Raw genomic sequence first — 21,275 nt, forward strand, 5'->3', positions numbered from 1 at the left:
ATAGGCCTAGGGGGCGACAGCTTGATGATAAGGCATAGGCCTAGGGGGGGACAGCTTGATGATAAGGCAAAGGCCTAGGGGAACAACTCGTTTTTTTTAAGCATGTTACTGGAACCTGTATGCAATCGACTGCTTTTTGTCACTCATGTTCAAATATTTCCCCTGAGGACAGGGAACATGGTTCTGAATCGGTTCAGTGATATCATTAACACTGCAAACAATCATAGAAACAGTACTATAAGTGTTCTTTCAGAGATATATAGGTGTGTATAGGTGTGTAGGTAGTGGCAAGTACGTGAACCCGTTGGAATTATCTGGATTTCTGTATAGAACAGGTCAGATCTTCATCTAAGTCACAAAACACAGTCTGCTTAAACAAATAACACACAAATTATTGTATTTTTGTCTATATTGAATACATAATTTAAACATTCACAGTGAAGGTTGGAAAAAGTGTCAACCCCTAGGCTAATGACTTCTCCAAAAGCTAATTGGAATCAGGAGTCAGCTTTTTCCAATGTTTACACGGTGTGTTCAATAAAGATATGAAAACATCTAATTGTGTGTTATTAGTTTAAGCAGACTGTTTTTTGTCTATTGTTGAGACTTAAATTATCACATTTTATGACCAATTTATGTAGAAGTCCAGGTAATTCCAAAAGGTTCACCTACTTTTTCTTTCCACTGTATACTGATATCTTGTAGCTGTGTTCATGCAGTTTGTGGAATGGAACTTTTTATTCATTTCTCACAGTACTCTTTGTATTTGTCATTAATAAGAAACAGTACATTCCCCAGACAGATAGAACCTTGTCCTAGAGTAGGACGATCAAGAGAGATTCTCCTAGTCTAAGACTTCATCTGTGTTCAGGAAACTGTCCCAGAGTTCAGCAGACAGGGAGTGGACTAGAGGGTCATTTCCTGATATATTTGAACAAAGTGGGAAACAAAAAAACATCAGGGGTCAAAATTGGTTAGTTTAAGTTTAGGGACAAGGGTTAGGTTAAGGTTTGGGATAGCTTTAGTGAGATTAGTGTAAGAGCTAGGGGAAGGCTTAAAGATTAGCACTGGGTTAGTGTACCGTGGTCTGCCGCCATTACATTTCTGCCTGTTGAAACTACCTCCTTTAAATAAAGACGGTCCAACAGTCACGGTTCGACTCTGGGGTTTGTTTTTAATTGTTGTTGTTCTACTCTGGGGTTTGAGTATGAATGAACGTGTAGATGGGTGGCTGAAGGAGGGAGTGCAGGAGCACATATTTGTAAACCGAAACGCAGATAATTCTACATGACAGGAGCCTACATACAGATACTATAATTCACACAACACAGACACATTGTGAAATCCAGTTCATAAGACAAACATGTTGGTGATTTATAACATGAGTCCTGAGCTGCAGTGAAGATGGGATGGTTACATTCCATCAAGTGAAGCTGGTCTCACAGATAGAACACTGTGACATGGTGTACGAGCAACACGTCACATCTTACCTGTACATGCACTCTTCATAATATAACCCCTCCCATCCCGAAGTATGTTAGTGCTGGGGTAGATAAAAACCCTGCAACTCCAAAAGAAGTTACCATCTTAAACAGAAATATATATAAACAAAATAGCTAATAAAAACATTTATTGAAAGTTTCAAAGTAACAACCATTACATAATATAGGTTTGCTACGATGTTGGACTGTAGTGAAATAGTATTGATCATATGATATATATCTCACATGCGACCCGTGATAAGACTTCACAATTTCTATGTTAATGAATTATCTGATTCCATAGAGAATATACTTAGGCTATCAAGAAAAGTCTGAGAATTAAAATTGTAAAGGAAAATAGATTTAACTACATTGTAAAAATGTTTACGATTCACAGGCATGAAGCTTAAGTTATAAAGCATTAACAAACGTGACAAGGCATATGACAAGGGCGGCAGGTAGCCTAGTGGTTAGAGCGTTGGGCCAGTAACCAAAAGGTCGCTGGTTTGAATACCAGAGCCGACAAGGTGAAAAATCTGTCTTTGCCCATGAGCAAGGCACTTAACCCTAATTTGCTCCAGGGGTGCTGTACTACTATGGCTGACCCTGTAAAACAACACATTTCACTGCACCTATCCGGTGTGTGTGAAGAATTTTTTTTTGATGGGGCTGGGATCTTACAGTTACAAGGCAAAGCATGACCAAAAACAGACCTACTCAGGCCGAGCAGCCTACAAGAAAAACATGTTCATATAGCTTTTCTGTAGAGCGTAGGACAGGAGGAAGAGGCAGAAAAAAGGCATTCCCTTTCTAACATTTCAAGGTGACTTTATCAAACCATCCAACCATAACAAGTTACAGTGACCTGTAACCACAGGTGACCCAATATCCACAACAGAGTCTAATGGCTTGTGTGGGGGATGAAACCAAATAAGGCAGAATTCCTAAGGACAATAAAATCCCTTAACATACAGTAGTTTAATGTTCACCCTGTCCAGATACAAGTTACCACAGATCATACATCCATATAGATAACATCAAAGTTCTCTTCAGAAGTTTATGAGATACCAAACATGGAGGAAATAGCATCACTGACACACATTTCAATTGTCAGGAAGGGCTGAATGGCCCTGGAGTGTTTTCCTGAGCCATTTGCCATGCAGACCCAGAGGTGACAAAGCACATAAGTTAGGGCCTACAGTACAGTATAATTCAGTTATTATCAAACCTGAGGGTATGTTCACTTACAGGTGTCAGTTTGAATAAGCCTTTATCTTCAAACGGACATTTTACACAATGGACACTTGTGTTCCGTTTAGTGAATATTCTTCATGTGTGATTTAAGGGAACTGATCTGACTAAAGCATTTGTTGCAATCGTTGCAGCGATATGGTTTCTCTCCAGTGTGAATTCGCTTGTGGCGTGTCAGATCACCCGATGATGTAAAACCTTTCCCACATACAGAACACTTAAATGGCTTCTCCCCTGTGTGAGTCATCATATGAAGTGACAGTTTTCTGCTATAAATGAACCTTTTGCTGCAGACATGGCACTGATGTGATTTCTCCCCTGTGTGAGTCTTCATGTGTTCTCTAAGGACTCCCTTCCAAGTGAAGCTTTTGCCGCAAACAGTGCACAGATAAGGTTTCTCTCCAGTGTGAATTCCCTGGTGGTCTTTGAGATAACTCAGTGATGTACAGCCTTTTCCACAAACAGGACACTTATGCAGCTCTCGCTCGGTTTTATTTTCCGGATCTCTCTCTGTGTGAATCCTCATATGCTTTCTCAGATAACGTTTCTCCCGGAAGCACTTGCCACAATCACTGCAAAGATACAACTGTTTCTCTGATTGATTTTCTCGTTGTTTCTCCCCTGTGTGTGTCCTCATATGTCTAGTCAGATCACATTTCTGAATGAATCTTTTGTTGCAAACATGACATTGATGTGGTTTCTCCCCAGTGTGAATTCGCTGGTGGATTTTTAGAACATTTGGATATGCAAAGCCTTTTCCACATACAGGACACATATGCAGTCTTCTCTTTTTGTGACTCCCCAATTCTCTCTCTGTCCGACTTCTTGGTTCGCTCTCTGTCCGACTCCCCGGTTCGCTCTCTGTCCGACTCCCCGGTTCGCTCTCTGTCCGACTCCCCGGTTCGCTCTCTGTCCGACTCCCCGGTTCGCTCTCTGTGTGAGTCTTCATATGAACCCTCAGGTAACTCATCGTTCGGAAGCTTTTGCCACAATCGCTGCAGAGATATGATGGTTTCTCTCCAGAGTGATTCAGCTCGTGTTGTTTCAGACCACCCAATGATTTAAAGCATTTTTCACAAAGAGGGCACTTGTATGATTTCTCCCCTGTGTGAATTCTCGTATGCTTTCTCAATTCATGTTTTTGACTGAAAGATTTGTCACACTCTTTACACTGATATGGTTTCTCCCCTGTGTGAATCTTCATATGCACTTTTAATGTTGCCCTTTGAGTGAAGCGTTTCTCACATTCAGTGCAACAAAACGGCTTCTCCCCTGTGTGAATCCTCATATGGTCTTTTAATGATGACCTTTGAGTAAAGCATTTCTCACATTCACGGCAACAATATGGTTTCTCCCCTGTGTGAGTCCTCATATGCTTGACCAGATGTCCCTTGCGGTAGAAGCATTTGTCACATTCTTTGCACTTATGTGGTTTCTCACCTGTATGAATTACCTGATGTATTTTCAACAGGCCTGCGCTAGTAAAGCTTTTAATACACACAGGACACTTGAAGGGTTTCTCCCCTGTGTGATTTCTCTGATGTACTTTATAATGGCTTACATTATAAAAGCTTTTACTGCACACTGCACACGTGTATGGTTTCTCACTACCATGAAACTTCTGTTGGTGTTCCTTTAGGTAGCGTGGCCTCTTAAAGCATTTATTACACACAGGACAGATGCATGGATTCACTCCATGAGTTTTCCCATGTATTTTCAGAGAGCCTGGTGTGTTGAAACATTCATTGCACACGGGACAGTTGTACGGTTTTGCATCTGGGTGAGTAGTGCTCATATGCTTGTTGAAGTCGGTCTTGACACTGAAGGATTTGCCACATTCTTTGCACAGATATGTTTTTTCACCTGTGTGAATTCGCTGATGATCTTTTAAAGAAGCTGTGCAAAGAAAGGATTCACTGCACAAAGAACACTGCTGTGGTCCTTCTTTCTCCCCTGTGTGAACTTTTTTGTGTCTTTGTAGACCATTTAGTGATTTAAAGCCTTCACAACACAAAGGACATCTGTGTCGTTTCTCTGCTTTGTGAATTCTCTGATGTACTTTTAAACTGACTGGTGCCTTAAACAGTTTACTGCACACAGGACACTTGTATCGCCTCTTGCTTGTGTGACACTTCAATGGTGCTTTCTGCTCATTGGTTGCCTTGGCTTCAGTGCAGACTTGAGAGCTTTGTCCTTTCTTGTCCCGGGTTCTCTTTGACCCTGACGGTAGTTCGTCACTCTCCTCCTCATCAATACTTACAATGATTTCACTTGGAGCTGCAGAACAGTCTGGATGTAGTACAGAGAGGGGCTGAGAGTCACTGGTTGGTTCTGATACTCTGATACTGTAGTGCTCTTCATCTGATTCTGATTGGGTCTGTTCAGTTGTGTTGGTGGGTAGAGAGTCCCTTTTGCTGTCCTGATCACAGTCACTTTCCACACAGGGAGGAATAAATATCAACTGTATGACCTCTGTGGTAGCAGACCTAAGTCTTTGAAGCTGCTCTTCCTCCTGACTGGTCCGGAGTTCCTCTGTAATCTGTGTGGGCTCTGGGTCCTCCTGCCTCATACTGGGGCTCCACTCCTGCTCACAGTGCAGCTGCTGCTTAGGGGGAACCTCCTCTTCAGGGAGAGTTAACTGCTTGGGGTCTGAAGAGAAGGAAAGGAGTAAAAATACTGAATAACAATTCAAAATACTTCACATTCTGAATTCTCTATGCTGTGCTTAGGGCTGTGGCGGTCATGAAATTGTCAGCCGGTGATTGTCAAGCAAATAAGTGCCCGGTCTCACGGTAATTGAGACGCTGTCTGGAATGACACATCGTCCCATCCGAACCTCATATGGTCTATTAATTTTTACCCGGGGCAGGGGGTTGTTGCGTTGCCTAGCAATTCAGCCTGGGTCCTCCACAAACCACTGATTAAAGTCAAATCATTAGACTACAATGTGAAAATCATCTTACCAATATTGTATTTCCCTGTGTGTAAATATGTACATCAATATGAACCAATCGTATGGTTACATGTGGTACCGATAACTTTGATTGGTGATTTGGAACCAAATGTTGTAGGCCTACAGTGTGATACGAGACCCTTTCAATGGTGATTACGGACGATTTCAACTGAGATCGTACGCGCATGTTCACCATAGAAGACATCACTGGGCAGTCTTCTTGGGAGAGCTAAGCAAACAGTCATACTCAGTGTTCAACAGCGGGCCAGCGCAGAGCTCACATCCTCCCTACTGATGTCTTCAGAGGAGATGATCACCCACTGGCTTGGTGGAGAGGGAATGAGGGTCATTTCGCTTTTTGTTTGAATGCGACTTGGTTGTCTAAACAGATCTTTCATGATCAACTTTCAAATGAATCTAGAACGCCAGTAATAGGGTTCTATTGCAGAAAGTTGTGTTTGTGAATAGACAAAATAACAACATGACATGGTAATAATGAGAGAATTCTAAAATGGTAGAAACGTCAGCACAAGAACTGTTTGTTGGGAGCTTCATGAAATTAGTTTCTTTATTCGATTCACCTCAATCTGAACTAACGCAATGGCGAAGTGAATCATTTTTTGTGTCAAAAATAATCCTGAATTGTTCAAAGAAAATCAATCAATAAGGCCGGCCTTATTCGTGAGTGTCGGTGGAAAGTTTGAGAAATGACAAACATTAATATGAGCATGTGTTCTTAATGTTTTGTGTACTCAGTATATGTTAATATGACCAACTTTAAATGAATGGGCTTAACATACTGGATTTTTAAAATTCCGTATGTACTAATTAGCATATTCAGTTCCTATAAAAGTTGCATGGTAATTTCTTAAATTGTTTTAAAAATGTAATAAACTTTCAGTTTTACATAAAGATGTGTTAATAATATAACCACCATCTTAAATGACTGTAATTGTGTATTTTCCCTATGCTGCTTCTTCCACTTGTTATTTTGCTGATTGGATAACATCTAGACTCAGTAACATGTGTTTGTGGTGTACTGTTCTAGCTAACTTTATTCACCTGTGTAATGCGGTCCTTCTCCTGCTGTTTATTCTGGCGTTCAGACTAAATGCAGTGGTAAATGTGCTGCTCACAGTAGACAGCAGCAACATGGACCTGTTAAATTGACTAGAAGGGTGTTGATATAGCTGTGTTTAGGCACGGCTTCCTTGTTTTCAGTCTGTTACGTGTGTTTCTGCTGGAGTTGACCTGGTATTTTATTAACCCTTACCTCACACATCCAGTTGTTCCATGTGTAACTCGCCCACCAAAATCACTATATGCTGTTTTACATTGTGTTATTTGAGCTGGTCTAATTCCTATAATGGAAAAGCAGAAGAACCTGTGGGCTCTCAGATAGTAATAACAGTTCATATGCTGCTCTTCGATATCCCAGGTTTGTTGCATTGATGAATAAATCATTGAATGTTTACTTAAATTCAGATGTTATGTATAAAAAGGCATATGTATGCATTGTTTACCATTTCGATTTCTTTAAAACAAAGTAATTGTTGGAGTTCAGGTGTCTGACGTGATTTACGGGTGACTAGGCACATTCTTGTCATATAAATATGCTTATTAATTCATGATTATGGATACATTCTGCAATGAGTTAATCTGGCTTTGAATCTGCAACAGAACATGTCAAGTTAGTTCTGAATTGCTTTAATACAGCAGTGCATTCTGACACAATTAATTTAAACAGGGTAAGCCTACACAAAAACACAGCCTTTATTTGAAATGTTTCTAAAAACCCACGTTGGATTAAATGAATAGTGGAAAAACGATTGGAACCACATCCGTGTTTGACTGCTAAGTTTTACAACACGTCCACTGTGGGGCTCAATGGTACGTCCTAACCTCATGAAAAAGTGTTGTGTACCTGAGAAGCTTCTCTATAACATGAAATACAAAGTATAACACCAGAACCACAGTTTCAATTTTGACCCCAAACACTCTAATATTATAGCTACCTTACATGACCAAAGGTATGTGGACACCTGCTCGTCGAACGTCTCATTCCAAAACCATGGGCATTAATATGGAGTTTGTCCCCCCTTTGCTGCTATAACAGCCTCCACTCTTCTGGGAAGGCTTTCCACTAGATGTTGGAACATTGCTGCAGAGACTTGCTTCCATTCAGCCACAAGAGCATTCGTGAGGTCGGGCACTGATGTTGGGCGATTAGGCCTGGCTTGAGGTTGGCGTTCCAATTCATCCCAAAGGTATTTAATGGTGTTGAGGTCAGGGCTCTGTGCAGGCCAATCCGGTTCTTCCACACCGATCGACATACCATTTCTTTTAGGACCTCGCTCATGCTGAAACAGGAAAAGGCCTTCCCCAAACTGTTGCCAAAAAGTTGGAAGCACAGAATCGTCTAGAATGTCATTGTATGCTGTAGCATTAAGATTTCCCTTCACTGGAACTAGGGGCCTGGCCCGAACCATGAAGAACAGCCCCAGACCTTTACTCTGCCTCCACCGAAATGTACAGTTGGCACTATGCATTGGGGCTGGTAGCGTTCTCCTGGCACGTTTCCACTTAACATAATTTACAATTGACTGGGGAAGCTCTAGCAGGGCAGAAATGTAACTAACTGACTTGTTGGAAAGGTGGCATCCTATGACGATGCCATGTTTAAAGTGACTGTGCTCTTCGGGTGGGTATAATTTGTGGAATGTTCCAACAGGAATCTGTTCCAAAAACGTTGTAAATAACAAGGTTGCCAACAAACAACGCATACAAAGTTGTATAGCGGCAGAATAAGATAACGGGTAGGGTTTGTTGGCAACCTTGTACTTTACGAAGTTTTTGAAACAGATTCCTGTTGAAACGTTCCACAAATTATACCCACCCTGCTCTTCAGTACGGGCCATTCTACTGCCAATGTTTGTCTACGGAGATTGCATGGATGTGTGGTCGACTTTATAACTTTACACCTGTCAGCAACGGGTGTAGTTGAAATAGGGGTGTCAACATACTTTTGTATATATACTGTATAATGCATTATGTTAACTGTTAAACGGTTTGAAATAACATATTTATTTGATTGTATATACGTTATATACCTAGCCTTAGCAGGCTCTTTGCCAGCAAGCTAAGCTTTTTTAGCTATAATATTTAGCTAACGTTAGTTTGCTAACATTAGCTATTAGCATCAAGTGTAGACGATAGAAAAAAGGTCGTTAAAACAGATGTATATTTGTTTAGAAGACTTCAGTAAAACATTTTACCGGAGAATGACCTTTGATACACATTTGTATCACTAGCTAAGTCCTTGTTCTATCTGTGCCCGTAGTGTACAGTAGCTGCCATTAATGCAGCAGAGGCCTATAGGATCTCACGTGAGTCGCGTCAGCCAGGCTAGATAATTAACGCTAGCTACTAAACTTTAAGTCAAAACACCTTAAGTTACCTGAACCTAGTAGTGAATACGATACGTCCACGGCTAGTGATTCAACAAACACAATATGTTGTTATCCGATAACTTGGTGTAAGAGGTCGCTACCAACCTGCTCCAAAATGATCCAGAAGAAGCCCCCGTAGACGGTCGTTCTCTCCTTGAACCTCTGCTACCGTCTTTTCTACCACAACAAATATCTCCACCGCCGCTGTTGTCAGCCGCTCCTGGTACTCTGCTAACGTCTTCTCCGCCGAACCAAATATATCCACAGCCGCTGCTGTTAGCCGCTCGGTAATAAACACACTCAACACCTGTAGTTTAGACATTTTACGTACAAATCAACATTTCAGACGTTCAAACTACATATTCCTATTAGACCCACACTTTCTGCTGAAAACATGCAATTCACCTCTATGAATTACGCAATAATAACTAAGTACTTCCGGGTCAAAGTCCTGTCCTGCAAACTTTGTCAATTAATAATGATGGAGAAAATGGTGGATAATGTGCAGAATTATCGAAATGTTATACTACTTATCATACAAATAATAATTTAAAGTATTTCCATAAGATAGTGTATATTAAGTGGTCAACAATGTTTTTTGTGTGGGTACTTCTATTATTCATTGCAGCATACATAATTGCCTGAACATTGTGTCAAAGTAAAAGAGAGTTCCATTCTAGTCAGGAGCACTTCTACTTTCCAAACCCACAAAGTGTACACCCTGAGGAGCATCACTGCTCATTTTGCAGCCCTTAAAGAGCGGCCCATCAGCTTAAATCCAATCGTTTTTTTCCTTCATATTGGACATACATATTGCACCTTACATAATTGTCTGTATGCTGTGTCGCAGTAAAGGGGGGGGGGTCCATTCTATTCAGGAGCACTTCTAATTTCCAAATGCACAGTTTACACCCCCAGCGTCGTCATTGCTACTATTGTGGCCCTTTAAGAGTGGGAAATCCGCTTAAATCCAAATATGTGCATATTAGATATGTTTTATTTACACAAATACATGTGCGTAGGTAATCCCTGTCACATGTGGGTGTCTACACTTGACACATACATGCGACTTCTGCTATCAAAATACGAAGATTACACTGAAAGACGGGTTTAGACGCACAAAAGTCGCTTTGTGGTCTGACTGTGTTCAGATCTGTAAGCCGTCATTGAAAATAAGAATTTGTTCTTAACTGACTTGCCTAGTTAAATAAAGGTAAAATAAAGAAATAAAATAAATTACCGAAAGCGCATACAGAGGACGTCATCAGCACTCCTCCCACAAGTCTCCATAAAACATGTGTTTTGGGACCGAGGCACCTTTTCATTATTACGTTGGTGGAAATTCCACGATCAAAACTCTATGATCAGAATATTGCACAAACTGTCAAGTCTAGACACGACCTATTATATTAAGCGAGATACCTGCCAAAAGGTTGAACGTACATATCGTTAAGACCCTAAGAAAAGCCATGAGTGAAACATGAAACGTAGATGTGAAATGTCTGCTGTGAACATACACACACCATGTTACGATTAAGGACCAACATTTTAGGCTTGAACAAATCTTGTGCTGCAATTATGATGTACAATAATACTTTTCAGAGTTTTGGCAGTTTCATCAAACCAACAAAAAAACATACACAACTGCCTGTGATGAGTGCTGCAAGAACAAGCGTAACACAGTATAAAAAAAAAGGTAGTCAGGGAAACCGGAAAGAGGTATCCTGCACGTTTTCAAGTTAAAAGTCTCCATTCTCTATTACTCCTCAGTTGACTTCACATTTAGGTAGCTAATGTAATAGATTTGTTTGCCAGCGCAAGTCTAGATAGCACTAGCTGTATTATGCCTACAACAGTGAAGTTTCTGTCTGCTGGGTGTATCTCTACAAAATGGGCATATCTCTAGGTGACGTGGACATCCCCATGCATTCACCTTATCAAAATATGACTCATTCAGTAGTACACCATCCCATTCTCTGGGCTCTGTCTGCAATCATAACCAGTAGTATCTACCAGAATAATTAATCATAACCAGTAGTATCTACCAGGAATAATGAATCATAACCAGTAGTATCTACCAGGAATAATGAATCATAACCAGTAGTATCTACCAGGAATAATGAATCATAACCAGTAGTATCTACCAGGAATAATGAATCATAACCAGTAGTATCTACCAGGAATAATGAATCATAACCAGTAGTATCTACCAGAATAATGAATCATAACCAGTAGTATCTACCAGAATAATGAATCATAACCAGTAGTATCTACCAGGAATAATGAATCATAACCAGTAGTATCTACCAGAATAATGAATCATAACCAGTAGTACCTACCAGGAATAATTAATCATAACCAGTAGTATCTACCAGAATAATGAATCATAACCAGTAGTATCTACCAGGAATAATGAATCATAACCAGTAGTATCTACCAGGAATAATGAATCATAACCAGTAGTATCTACCAGGAATAATGAATCATAACCAGTAGTATCTACCAGGAATAATGGCTCATAACCAGTAGTATCTACCAGGAATAATGAATCATAACCAGTAGTATCTACCAGGAATAATGAATCATAACCAGTAGTATCTACCAGGAATAATGAATCATAACCAGTAGTATCCACCAGAATAATGAATCATAACCAGTAGTATCTACCAGAATAATGAATCATAACCAGTAGTATCCACCAGAATAATGAATCATAACCAGTAGTATCTACCAGAATAATGAATCATAACCAGTAGTATCTACCAGAATAATGAATCATAACCGGTAGTATCTACCAGAATAATGAATCATAACCAGTAGTATCTACCAGAATAATGAATCATAACCAGTAGTATCCACCAGAATAATGAATCATAACCAGTAGTATCTACCAGAATAATGAATCATAACCAGTAGTATCTACCAGAATAATGAATCATAACCAGTAGTATCTACCAGAATATTGAATCATAACCGGTAGTATCTACCAGGAATAATGAATCATAACCAGTAGTATCTACCAGAATAATGAATCATAACCAGTATTTACCAAGATAATGAAACATATAGTAATAATCATAATAATAGAAGTTTGGGGAATCTATTAATTATGTATTACCACTGGAGTCTTTGTCACTCAAAATATTTTCTTTATAGAATATTTTGATATTAATTTATCATCACTCAAAATTTTGCCAAAGCATATTCTGTGAGAGGGGTTAATATAAATGTCAAATAATTTTACATGAATCGGGTCATGAACATATGGACTCTGGAATGAACAAGGGAGAGATTAAATGTAGGCTAAATCTGGCATAAGTTTATTCCCACACTTTACAATAACTCTGTTGCAGTGGTTTTAGGTAGTCTTCGTATAGGCTAAACTGCTTTTTCGTGTAGAACTCCTCACAGGCCGTTTGGTGTACATTTCTTTTGTTGGAGAGATGAAACTGCCAAAACTCTGAAAGGTAATATTGTACGTCAGAATTGCAACACAAGATTTGTTCAAGCCTAAAATGTTGGTCCGTAATCGTAACATGGTGTTTGTATGTTCACAGGGGAAATGTCACGTTTCTGTTTTATAAATGTTTTTTTTTACAAGAATAGTAATTAAAGTATGGATTTTCTTACAATCCTAGCGATATGTATGTTCAACCTTTTGGCAGGTATCTCGCTCCATGCCAACTAGCCTGACTGCTAGAGAAACCTGGGTAAGATCTCAATTGCATACTCCTCGTGTTCTCTCCTTCTCAAAAACCATTAGAGGAGAAGGTCAGAAGGGAGGGACCGTCTGGCTTTCTCATCCAATGGGTTTTGAGGAGATGAGGAGAGAGGACGACAAGTATGTAACTGAGATGTTACCTTTGTCTTTTTAAATATAGCATGGCACAGATGTTGGACCGGGGCTAGTTCAAATTGTGGTCTAGTAGCTTGGCTGGCCAGTGTCCAAAATCCTTAAATTCCATCCCTGAGTAGAAAAGTGTAAATAATCTGTATTTATAATTGAAACATGACAAATAATTGTCTAAATATGGACAATGATTCAAATGTGTTCATATTGTTACATTTGCATTACATTTGGGTTTCAAAACATGTTCCAAGGTCAAAGGAAAGAACACAACATCTCTGTCTACATCACATGAATGTAGCACTGTACAGGAAGAAACAACCGATCGTGTGCAAAATACTGAGGTAAATCAACTTCCGGGTTGGTGATGTAAGTGACATTGGTGACCCAATGAAATTCAAGCTAAGGTGAGAGGAATACATTTCTAAACACTATTTCCAGTGGTGCATCTACTAACACTGAAAGTAAGATCAAATCTGTTTCATCATTCTCATTTTGTCTAGGTGTATATTTCTTTATTGAGATTACATGTTTTTGTCATTAATTAACAAAATGGGTTCCATTACATCTTAATTACAAAATAAACACTCCCCTCTCATCCTGTCTTAGCTGCAAAGCCCATCCCACCTCCAAACTGACTAGCTTCAAGTTAAATACAACTGTTTTTAAATTGCATTAGCTAAATCAGCTGTTAGAAAACACAAGTTAATAGTTTCTTCCTGTGGTGCATGAATGTGAAACTTCAGGAGGCTGAAGAGAATCAGCTTGGCCCCTAAGACCCTCACAAACGTATACAGATGCACCATTGAGAGCATCCTGTCGAGCTTCATTACCTGCTACGGCAACTGCACCGCCTGTAATCCAGAACTCTCTAGAGGATGGTGCTGTCTTCCTAACCCATCACCGGGGGCACACTGCCTGCCCTCCATGACACCTACAGCACCCGATGTCACAGGAAGGCCAAAAAGATTATCAAGGACAACAACCACCCGAGCCACAGCCTGGTCACCCTGCTATCATCCAGAAGGCGACGTCAGTACAGGTGCATCAAAGCTGGGACCGAGAGACTGAAAAACAGCTTCTATCTCAAGGCCATCAGACTGTTAAATAGCCATCACTAGCCGACCTCTACCCAGTACCCTGCCCTGAACTTAGTCACTGTCACTAGCCGGCTATCACCCGGTTACTCAACCATGCAACTTAGAAGCTCCTGCCCTATGTACATAGACATGGAATCACTGGTCACTTTAATAATGGAACACCGGTCACTTTAATAATGGAACACCGGTCACTTTAATAATGGAACACTGGTCACCTTAATAATGGAACACTGGTCACTTTAATAATGGAACACCGGTCACTTTAATAATGGAACACTGGTCACTTTAATAATGGAACACTGGTCACTTTAATAATGGAACACCAGTCACTTTAATAATGGAACACTGGTCACTTTAATAATGGAACACCGGTCACTTTAATAATGGAACACCGGTCACTTTAATAATGGAACATTGGTCACTTTAATAATGGAACACCGGTCACTTTAATAATGGAACACTGGTCACTTTAATAATGGAACACTGGTCACTTTAATAATGGAACACCGGTCACTTTAATAATGGAACACCGGTCACTTTAATAATGGAACACTGGTCACTTTAATAATGGAACACTGGTCACTTTAATAATGGAACACCTGTCACTTTAATAATGGAACACCGGTCACTTTAATAATGGAACACTGGTCACTTTAATAATGTTAACATAATGTTTTACCCACTTCATATGTATATACTGTATTGTAGTCAAGGCCATCCTATTGAACTTTTGCTGTACATATACTATTATATCAATGTATTCTTCAGGTATACTGCATATTCTATCATATACTGTCCATAATGTCTATACATCCCATCACATATATATATACTCCGGACTCTGACATTGCTCGTCCTAATATTTATCTGTTTCTTAATTCCATTCTTTTAGATTTGTGTGTATTTTTGTGAATTGTTAGATATTACTGCACTGTTGGAGCTAGGAACACAAGCATTTCTCTACACCCGCAATAGCATCTTTTAAATATGTGTATGCGACCGATAACATTTGATTTGAGCTTTAATCAAATAAAAAAAGTAAGGCCCCAATGACAGAGAGAAAGTCCCCCACTGAACAGAGAATGGGTTTGGGAGACCGTACAGTACATCTCTACCGTATAGACCTACTGTAGCTAGGTCAACAACGGTGGAGAAACCATAGACCTACTGTAGCTAGGTCAACAACGGTGGAGAAACCATAGACCTACTGTAGCTAGGTCAACAACGGTGGAGAAACCATAGACCTACTGTAGCTAGGTCAACAACGGTGGAGAAACCATGGACCTACTGTTTATACGTCAACAACGGTGGAGAAACCATAGACCTACTGTAGCTAGGTCAACAATGGTGGAGAAACCATAGACCTACAGTATATACGTCAACAACGGTGGAGAAACCATAGACCTACTGTAGCTAGGTCAACAACGGTGGTGAAACCATAGACCTACTGTAGCTAGGTCAACAACGGTGGAGAAACCATAGACCTACTGTAGCTAGGTCAACAACGGTGGTGAAACCATAGACCTACTGTAGCTAGGTCAACAACGGTGGAGAAACCATAGACCTACAGTATATACGTCAACAACGGTGGAGAAACCATAGACCTACTGTAGCTAGGTCAACAACTGTGGTGAAACCATAGACCTACTGTAGCTAGGTCAACAACGGTGGAGAAACCATAGACCTACTGTAGCTAGGTCAACAACGGTGGAGAAACCATGGACCTACTGTAGCTAGGTCAACAACGGTGGAGAAACCATAGACCTACTGTAGCTAGGTCAACAACGGTGGAGAAACCATAGACCTACTGTATATACGTCAACAACGGTGGAGAAAGCAATACGGCACGGGGGTGTGGTATATACCACGGCTGTCAGCCAATCAGCATTCAGGACTCGAACCACCCAGTGTATAATAATTTGCTTTGTTTTAACGAGTCCTCTCTCCTGGACCTGTATTATTATCATAGTCACAAAGTAGGGAGTACTGATCTAGGATCAGATTAGCCTAGATCAGATTTGATTAGATCAGATTTGACAACCTGATCCTAGATCAGTACTCTGAAGCTACATTTCCACTTAAGACTTACCCACAGTGTTTTACAACAACAAAAAGGCTCAGACTTATGTGTTTCCACTCCACAGACCGGCTCCAGTATCTTTCTGGGCCATGGCCTCAGTGGACCTGCTGTGACTTGGGGCCATGGACAGGCCACTGATACTTTGTCAGCCTGCATTTACATAACACTGGCTAACTGGGAACATAAATTAACACCTTCCACGATTAACACCTTCTCACAAAGCAATTGTCTTGAGGATGCAGAGGTTGTATTGTCACAGAACTGATGGAAACAAATCAACACTAGAGCCAACATTAACATAAACACTGGGGACACACTGGTGAGGGGTAAGTATCAGGTGGAAATTCACCATGAGAGGCTTTATGAATACCGTCCCTGCTGTCTTAGTCAGATAGCCATGTAAAATAAAAAACAAGATAAAGTTTATTCAAAATTACAATCATTCAACATGATTAATGTTAATCATTTTAATCAGACATTTTTGTGAACAATGAGCATTGTCCTTTAACAACGACTAAAGCTTCCTTTAAATGAAGATAGAAGACAGTTCAAATGATCCTATTTCATTATACCAATAATCAATAAGGACTCCTGCTGCTTACAGATCCACAGACTGCTCTCTTCAAAATAAGCAACATCTTTTCAAATATCGCTTGGCACAGATTATGGACCTGGTTAAAATTGTGGCTTAGTAGCCCGGCTGACCAGTGGCCAAAATCCATGTTATGTTTTTCTCTTACAGTTGTCAGTTAGAATAAGCCTTTCTATCTTCTGACTGACACATCGGACACCTATGGGTTCTCCCTCTTGTGAATATTCTTCTTGGGTGATTTAAGGGAACTACTTAGATTGAAGCATTTGTCACAACCATTGTAGCGATACGTTTTCTCTCCATTGTGAACTTGCTTGTGGTGTGTCAGATCACCTAATGTTGTAAAGCATTTTTCACATATAGAACACTTATATCGCTTCTCCCCTGTGCGTGTCTTCATATGTTGTGTCAGGACTGTGCTCTGAGTGAAGCTTCTGCTGCAAACGTTACACTGATGTGATTTCTCCCCTGTGTGTGTCTTCATATGTTGTGTCAGGACTGTGCTCTGAGTGAAGTTTCTGCTGCAAACGTTGCACTGGTATGGTTTCACTGCGTTGTGAATTCGCTGGTGGCGTTTTAGAAGACTTAATGATATCCAGCGTTGTCCACATACAGAACACTTAAATGGTTTCTTGGATTTCTCCCCTGTGTGAGTCATCATGTGACGTGACAGGTATCCGCTCTGACTGAAGCGTTTGCTGAAAACGTTACACTGATGTGAATTCTCTCCAGTGTGAGTCGCCATGTGTTCCGTCAGGACTCCCTTCCAAGTGAAGCTTTTGCCGCAAACAGTGCACAGATACGGTTTCTCTCCAGTGTGAATTCCCTGGTGGTCTTTGAGATAACTCAATGATGTATAGCCTTTTCCACATACAGGATACTCTGTGTGAGTCTTCCACTCTCAGGAAACTCATTGTTCAGAAGCTGCAAAGATACAATGCTTTCTCTGATTGACAGATTTGCGCTGTTTTTCTCGCTCAGATACTTTAACTGAGATTGATTAATCTTTTTCTTGTATACCGAGTATATCATGTACAATTATAATTAATATACTTTGTTTACCATATTGAACAAACTTTTTATATTTTTTGTACTTATATTTGTGGTGTGGTTTTCATATAAGCCCTTTTGGGCTTCCAACCTGCACACCATTTTTACCAGTTTATTTAAAAAAAAATCTGCTCTAGTTTGTCTTTCACCTCTTTTCTTTGATGTGAATAAATAAAACCTAAAAATCTAAACCTTTCTGTTGGAGTGCGTCTCGGTCAAATAAATTATCAATATTTCAATATTTTATTTGGATGGGCAAGGAGGTACGGCAGGCCAGGCCCCCTAAGGGCTGCTCATAACGCCGGCCCTGGCTGTAACTCTTTTAAAGTCAAATCTCTACCATCAAGTACTTCTCTGCAGCTGCCACCTCAACATCTATTTTCTGAGATTTACGTTCCATCTCTGCGGTACAGTTGATATCTACTGCTATGAACGCTAAGAAGCCAACCTTTACTGAAACATACATCACTCATTGGCCTATCCCTCTGTTCTGGCACAAATCTACTATTCAGAAGGATCCTCTCAGTCACTCACCCTCCTCTACCTTCTTCACTGCCTCAGCATACAACACAACCTGCCTCTGACCCTGGCCACCTCACCCTGCCTCTCTGACCCTGGCCACCTCAATCTGCCTCTCTGACCCTGGCCACCTCAATCTGCCTCTCTGACCCTGGCCACCTCAATCTGCCTCTCTGACCCTGGCCACCTCAACCTGCCTCTCTGACCCTGGCCACCTCAATCTGCCTCTCTGACCCTGGCCACCTCACCCTGCCTCTCTGACCCTGGCCACCTCAATCTGCCTCTCTGACCCTGGCCACCTCAATCTGCCTCTCTGACCCTGGCCACCTCAACCTGCCTCTCTGACCCTGGCCACCTCAACCTGCCTCTCTGACCCTGGCCACCTCAACCTGCCTCTCTGACCCTGGCCACCTCACCCTGCCTCTCTGACCCTGGCCACCTCACCCTGCCTCTCTGACCCTGGCCACCTCGACCTGCCTCTCTGACCCTGGCCACCTCAACCTGCCTCTCTGACCCTGGCCACCTCAACCTGCCTCTCTGACCCTGGCCACCTCAATCTGCCTCTCTGACCCTGGCCACCTCAACCTGCCTCTCTGACCCTGGCCACCTCAACCTGCCTCTCTGACCCTAGCCACCTCAACCTGCCTCTCTGACCCTGGCCACCTCATCCTGCCTCTCTGACCCTGGCCACCTCAACCTGCCTCTCTGACCCTGGCCACCTCAACCTGCCTCTCTCACACTGGACACCTCAACCTGCCTCTCTCACACTGGACACCTCAACCTGCCTCTCTGACCCTGGCCACCTCAACCTGCCTCTCTGACCCTGGCCACCTCAACCTGCCTCTCTGACCCTGGCCACCGCAACCTGCCTCTCTGACCCTGGCCACCTCAACCTGCCTCTCTCACACTGGACACCTCAACCTGCCTCTCTGACCCTGGACACCTCACCCTGCCTCTCTCACACTGGACACCTCAACCTGCCTCTCTCACACTGGACACCTCCGATCCCCAACAACATGGGCACCCCTACAGTTGACAACTTTTCCCACCGAAACTCCACATTCCTCTGTCCCATGTCCTCCTGCACACTTCCCACATCTTGGGATCTCCCTCCTACACACTGCTGCGACATGTCCATAAACGTGACACCTAGAACACCGCAGAGGATTCGGTACAAAACCTCTAACAGCATAACTCATATCTTAACATTACTTTGTCAGGTAAAGACTAAATCAAATCTCAAAAGAACAGACTGCGTCACTTCTGTTTCACCACTCGCTCCACCAGGTCTGTTTCACCACGCGCTCCACCAGGTCTGTTTCACCACGCGCTCCACCAGGTCTGTTTCACCACGCGCTCCACCAGGTCTGTTTCACCACGCGCTCCACCAGGTCTGTTTCACCACGCGCTCCACCAGGTCTGTTTCACCACGCGCTCCACCAGGTCTGTTTCACCACGCGCTCCACCAGGTCTGTTTCACCACGCGCTCCACCAGGTCTGTTTCACCACGCGCTCCACCAGGTCTGTTTCACCACGCGCTCCACCAGGTCTGTTTCACCACGCGCTCCACCAGGTCTGTTTCACCACGCGCTCCACCAGGTCTGTTTCACCACGCGCTCCACCAGGTCTGTTTCACCACGCGCTCCACCAGGTCTGCGTCGCACCAAACGGCGAGCGTCACAAACACCAGGAATCTTTAACACCACCACTTCCACACTTAACACTATCCCAGAAATCACTCCCTTCAATGGTGCCCTGTACCTAAGCGTAGAGTAAGATACATGTCTCTCCCCAAGTTGCGTCGCACAGAGCACCTGCACCCTCTGATATGAAGAAACACAAACAAAACATCACAAGTCCCCTTCAGGTTACCTTCACTGACTGACTCAACCGCACCCACCATCTTTTCCATCCAAACTGAAACCACCCATGCATCAGCCAAAAGGCCTGGATCCACCCTCTTCAAAGATCTCACTCCCACTGGACCAAACTTATCTCTGTCATACCCATCGATACAAGGCTCGGGATCCTCACCACACCTTCCCCCCTCTTCCATTTCACCTCCAGAACTCCAACTGACGTCCAGCTCACTCTGTTTGAACTTGACACCAATCCTTCTCGACATACCCTTCAACAGATTCCACCCTATCCTCTGCCTCCCTCAGTCTTTTCACCCTCCTCTGTCGTTCCCTCCAATCCTCCTCCGTTAACCAATTACCCGACTCCTGACTTTTCCAAATCAAAATCTCTTGCATCCTCGAGTGACATGCTACGACCTGTATTCGACCTACCCAAAAGCAAACTGTCTGGGCTTCCTCTCCCGAACCGCCATCATGAGTCCCATGCCCCTTGTCAATTTACTTCAGTTGTCACCAGATCATATCCAAGACATAAACCCAGCCTATTTCTACATTTTCTCTTCTTAAAATGTGATTTCAAATCTAACACTAACCACACTGCTAACCTTCTGCTCAAATCTAACCTTAATTTAAGACCAAAAAGAAAACATTATAAAAATGAATTTTTACGATTTAGCCAATTTGGACTGTGGCTGTAGAATGTAGTGGAAGCCATTTTCTTTCCATATCCACTTCCGGGTGTCGACGAAACAGTGACATGTTGAGGACCCAAAGAAATCCAACCAGAGGCGGGGGTAATACATTGCTAGCCAATGTACTCGTTAGATGATGTCATTCTAAGGCGAGGAGTTGCCAGACACAACATACCACTAATGGTGTCAAACTCATTCCACTGAGAGCTGAGTGTCTGCTTGTTCTTAGTGTTTCCTTTCAATTAAGACCTAGACAACCAGGTGAGGAGAGTTCCTTACTAATCAGTGACCTTAATTCATCAATCAAGTACAAGGGAGGAGTGAAAACTCTCTGTGGAAGGAGTTTGACATGTGATGTAAACCCATCATACACCATACACACATAAATAAACAGACAACTGA

At 42.0% G+C, this 21,275-nt stretch overlaps 1 protein-coding gene across 1 annotated transcript; it reads right to left on the minus strand.

The window, feature by feature from the left end:
* Positions 1–1,613: 1,613 nt before the first annotated feature.
* On the minus strand, positions 1,614–9,566 carry LOC139552776 (zinc finger protein 585A-like). The gene is made up of 2 exons (XM_071364815.1): positions 9,240–9,566; positions 1,614–5,381 (listed from the first exon to the last, which is right to left on the minus strand). The coding sequence occupies exons 1-2, from the start codon at positions 9,454–9,456 to the stop codon at positions 2,797–2,799; spliced, it is 2,802 nt and encodes a 933-aa protein (XP_071220916.1). The 5' UTR covers positions 9,457–9,566; the 3' UTR covers positions 1,614–2,796.
* Between the last annotated feature and the right edge of the window lie 11,709 nt (positions 9,567–21,275).

Source organism: Salvelinus alpinus, chromosome 24 (genome assembly GCF_045679555.1).
Source record: "Salvelinus alpinus chromosome 24, SLU_Salpinus.1, whole genome shotgun sequence".
NCBI classification, from domain to species: domain Eukaryota; kingdom Metazoa; phylum Chordata; class Actinopteri; order Salmoniformes; family Salmonidae; genus Salvelinus; species Salvelinus alpinus.

What these genes read in the sequence shown, in the direction of transcription:
- LOC139552776 (XM_071364815.1), bottom strand. Translation starts at nt 9,456, where the DNA reads ATGTCTAAACTACAGGTGTTGAGTGTGTTTATTACCGAGCGGCTAACA. An exon ending in TCTGGATCATTTTGGAGCAG is followed by an intron (nt 5,382 to 9,239) that starts GTTGGTAGCGAC and finishes CCTTCTCTTCAG; the next exon opens with ACCCCAAGCAGTTAACTCTC.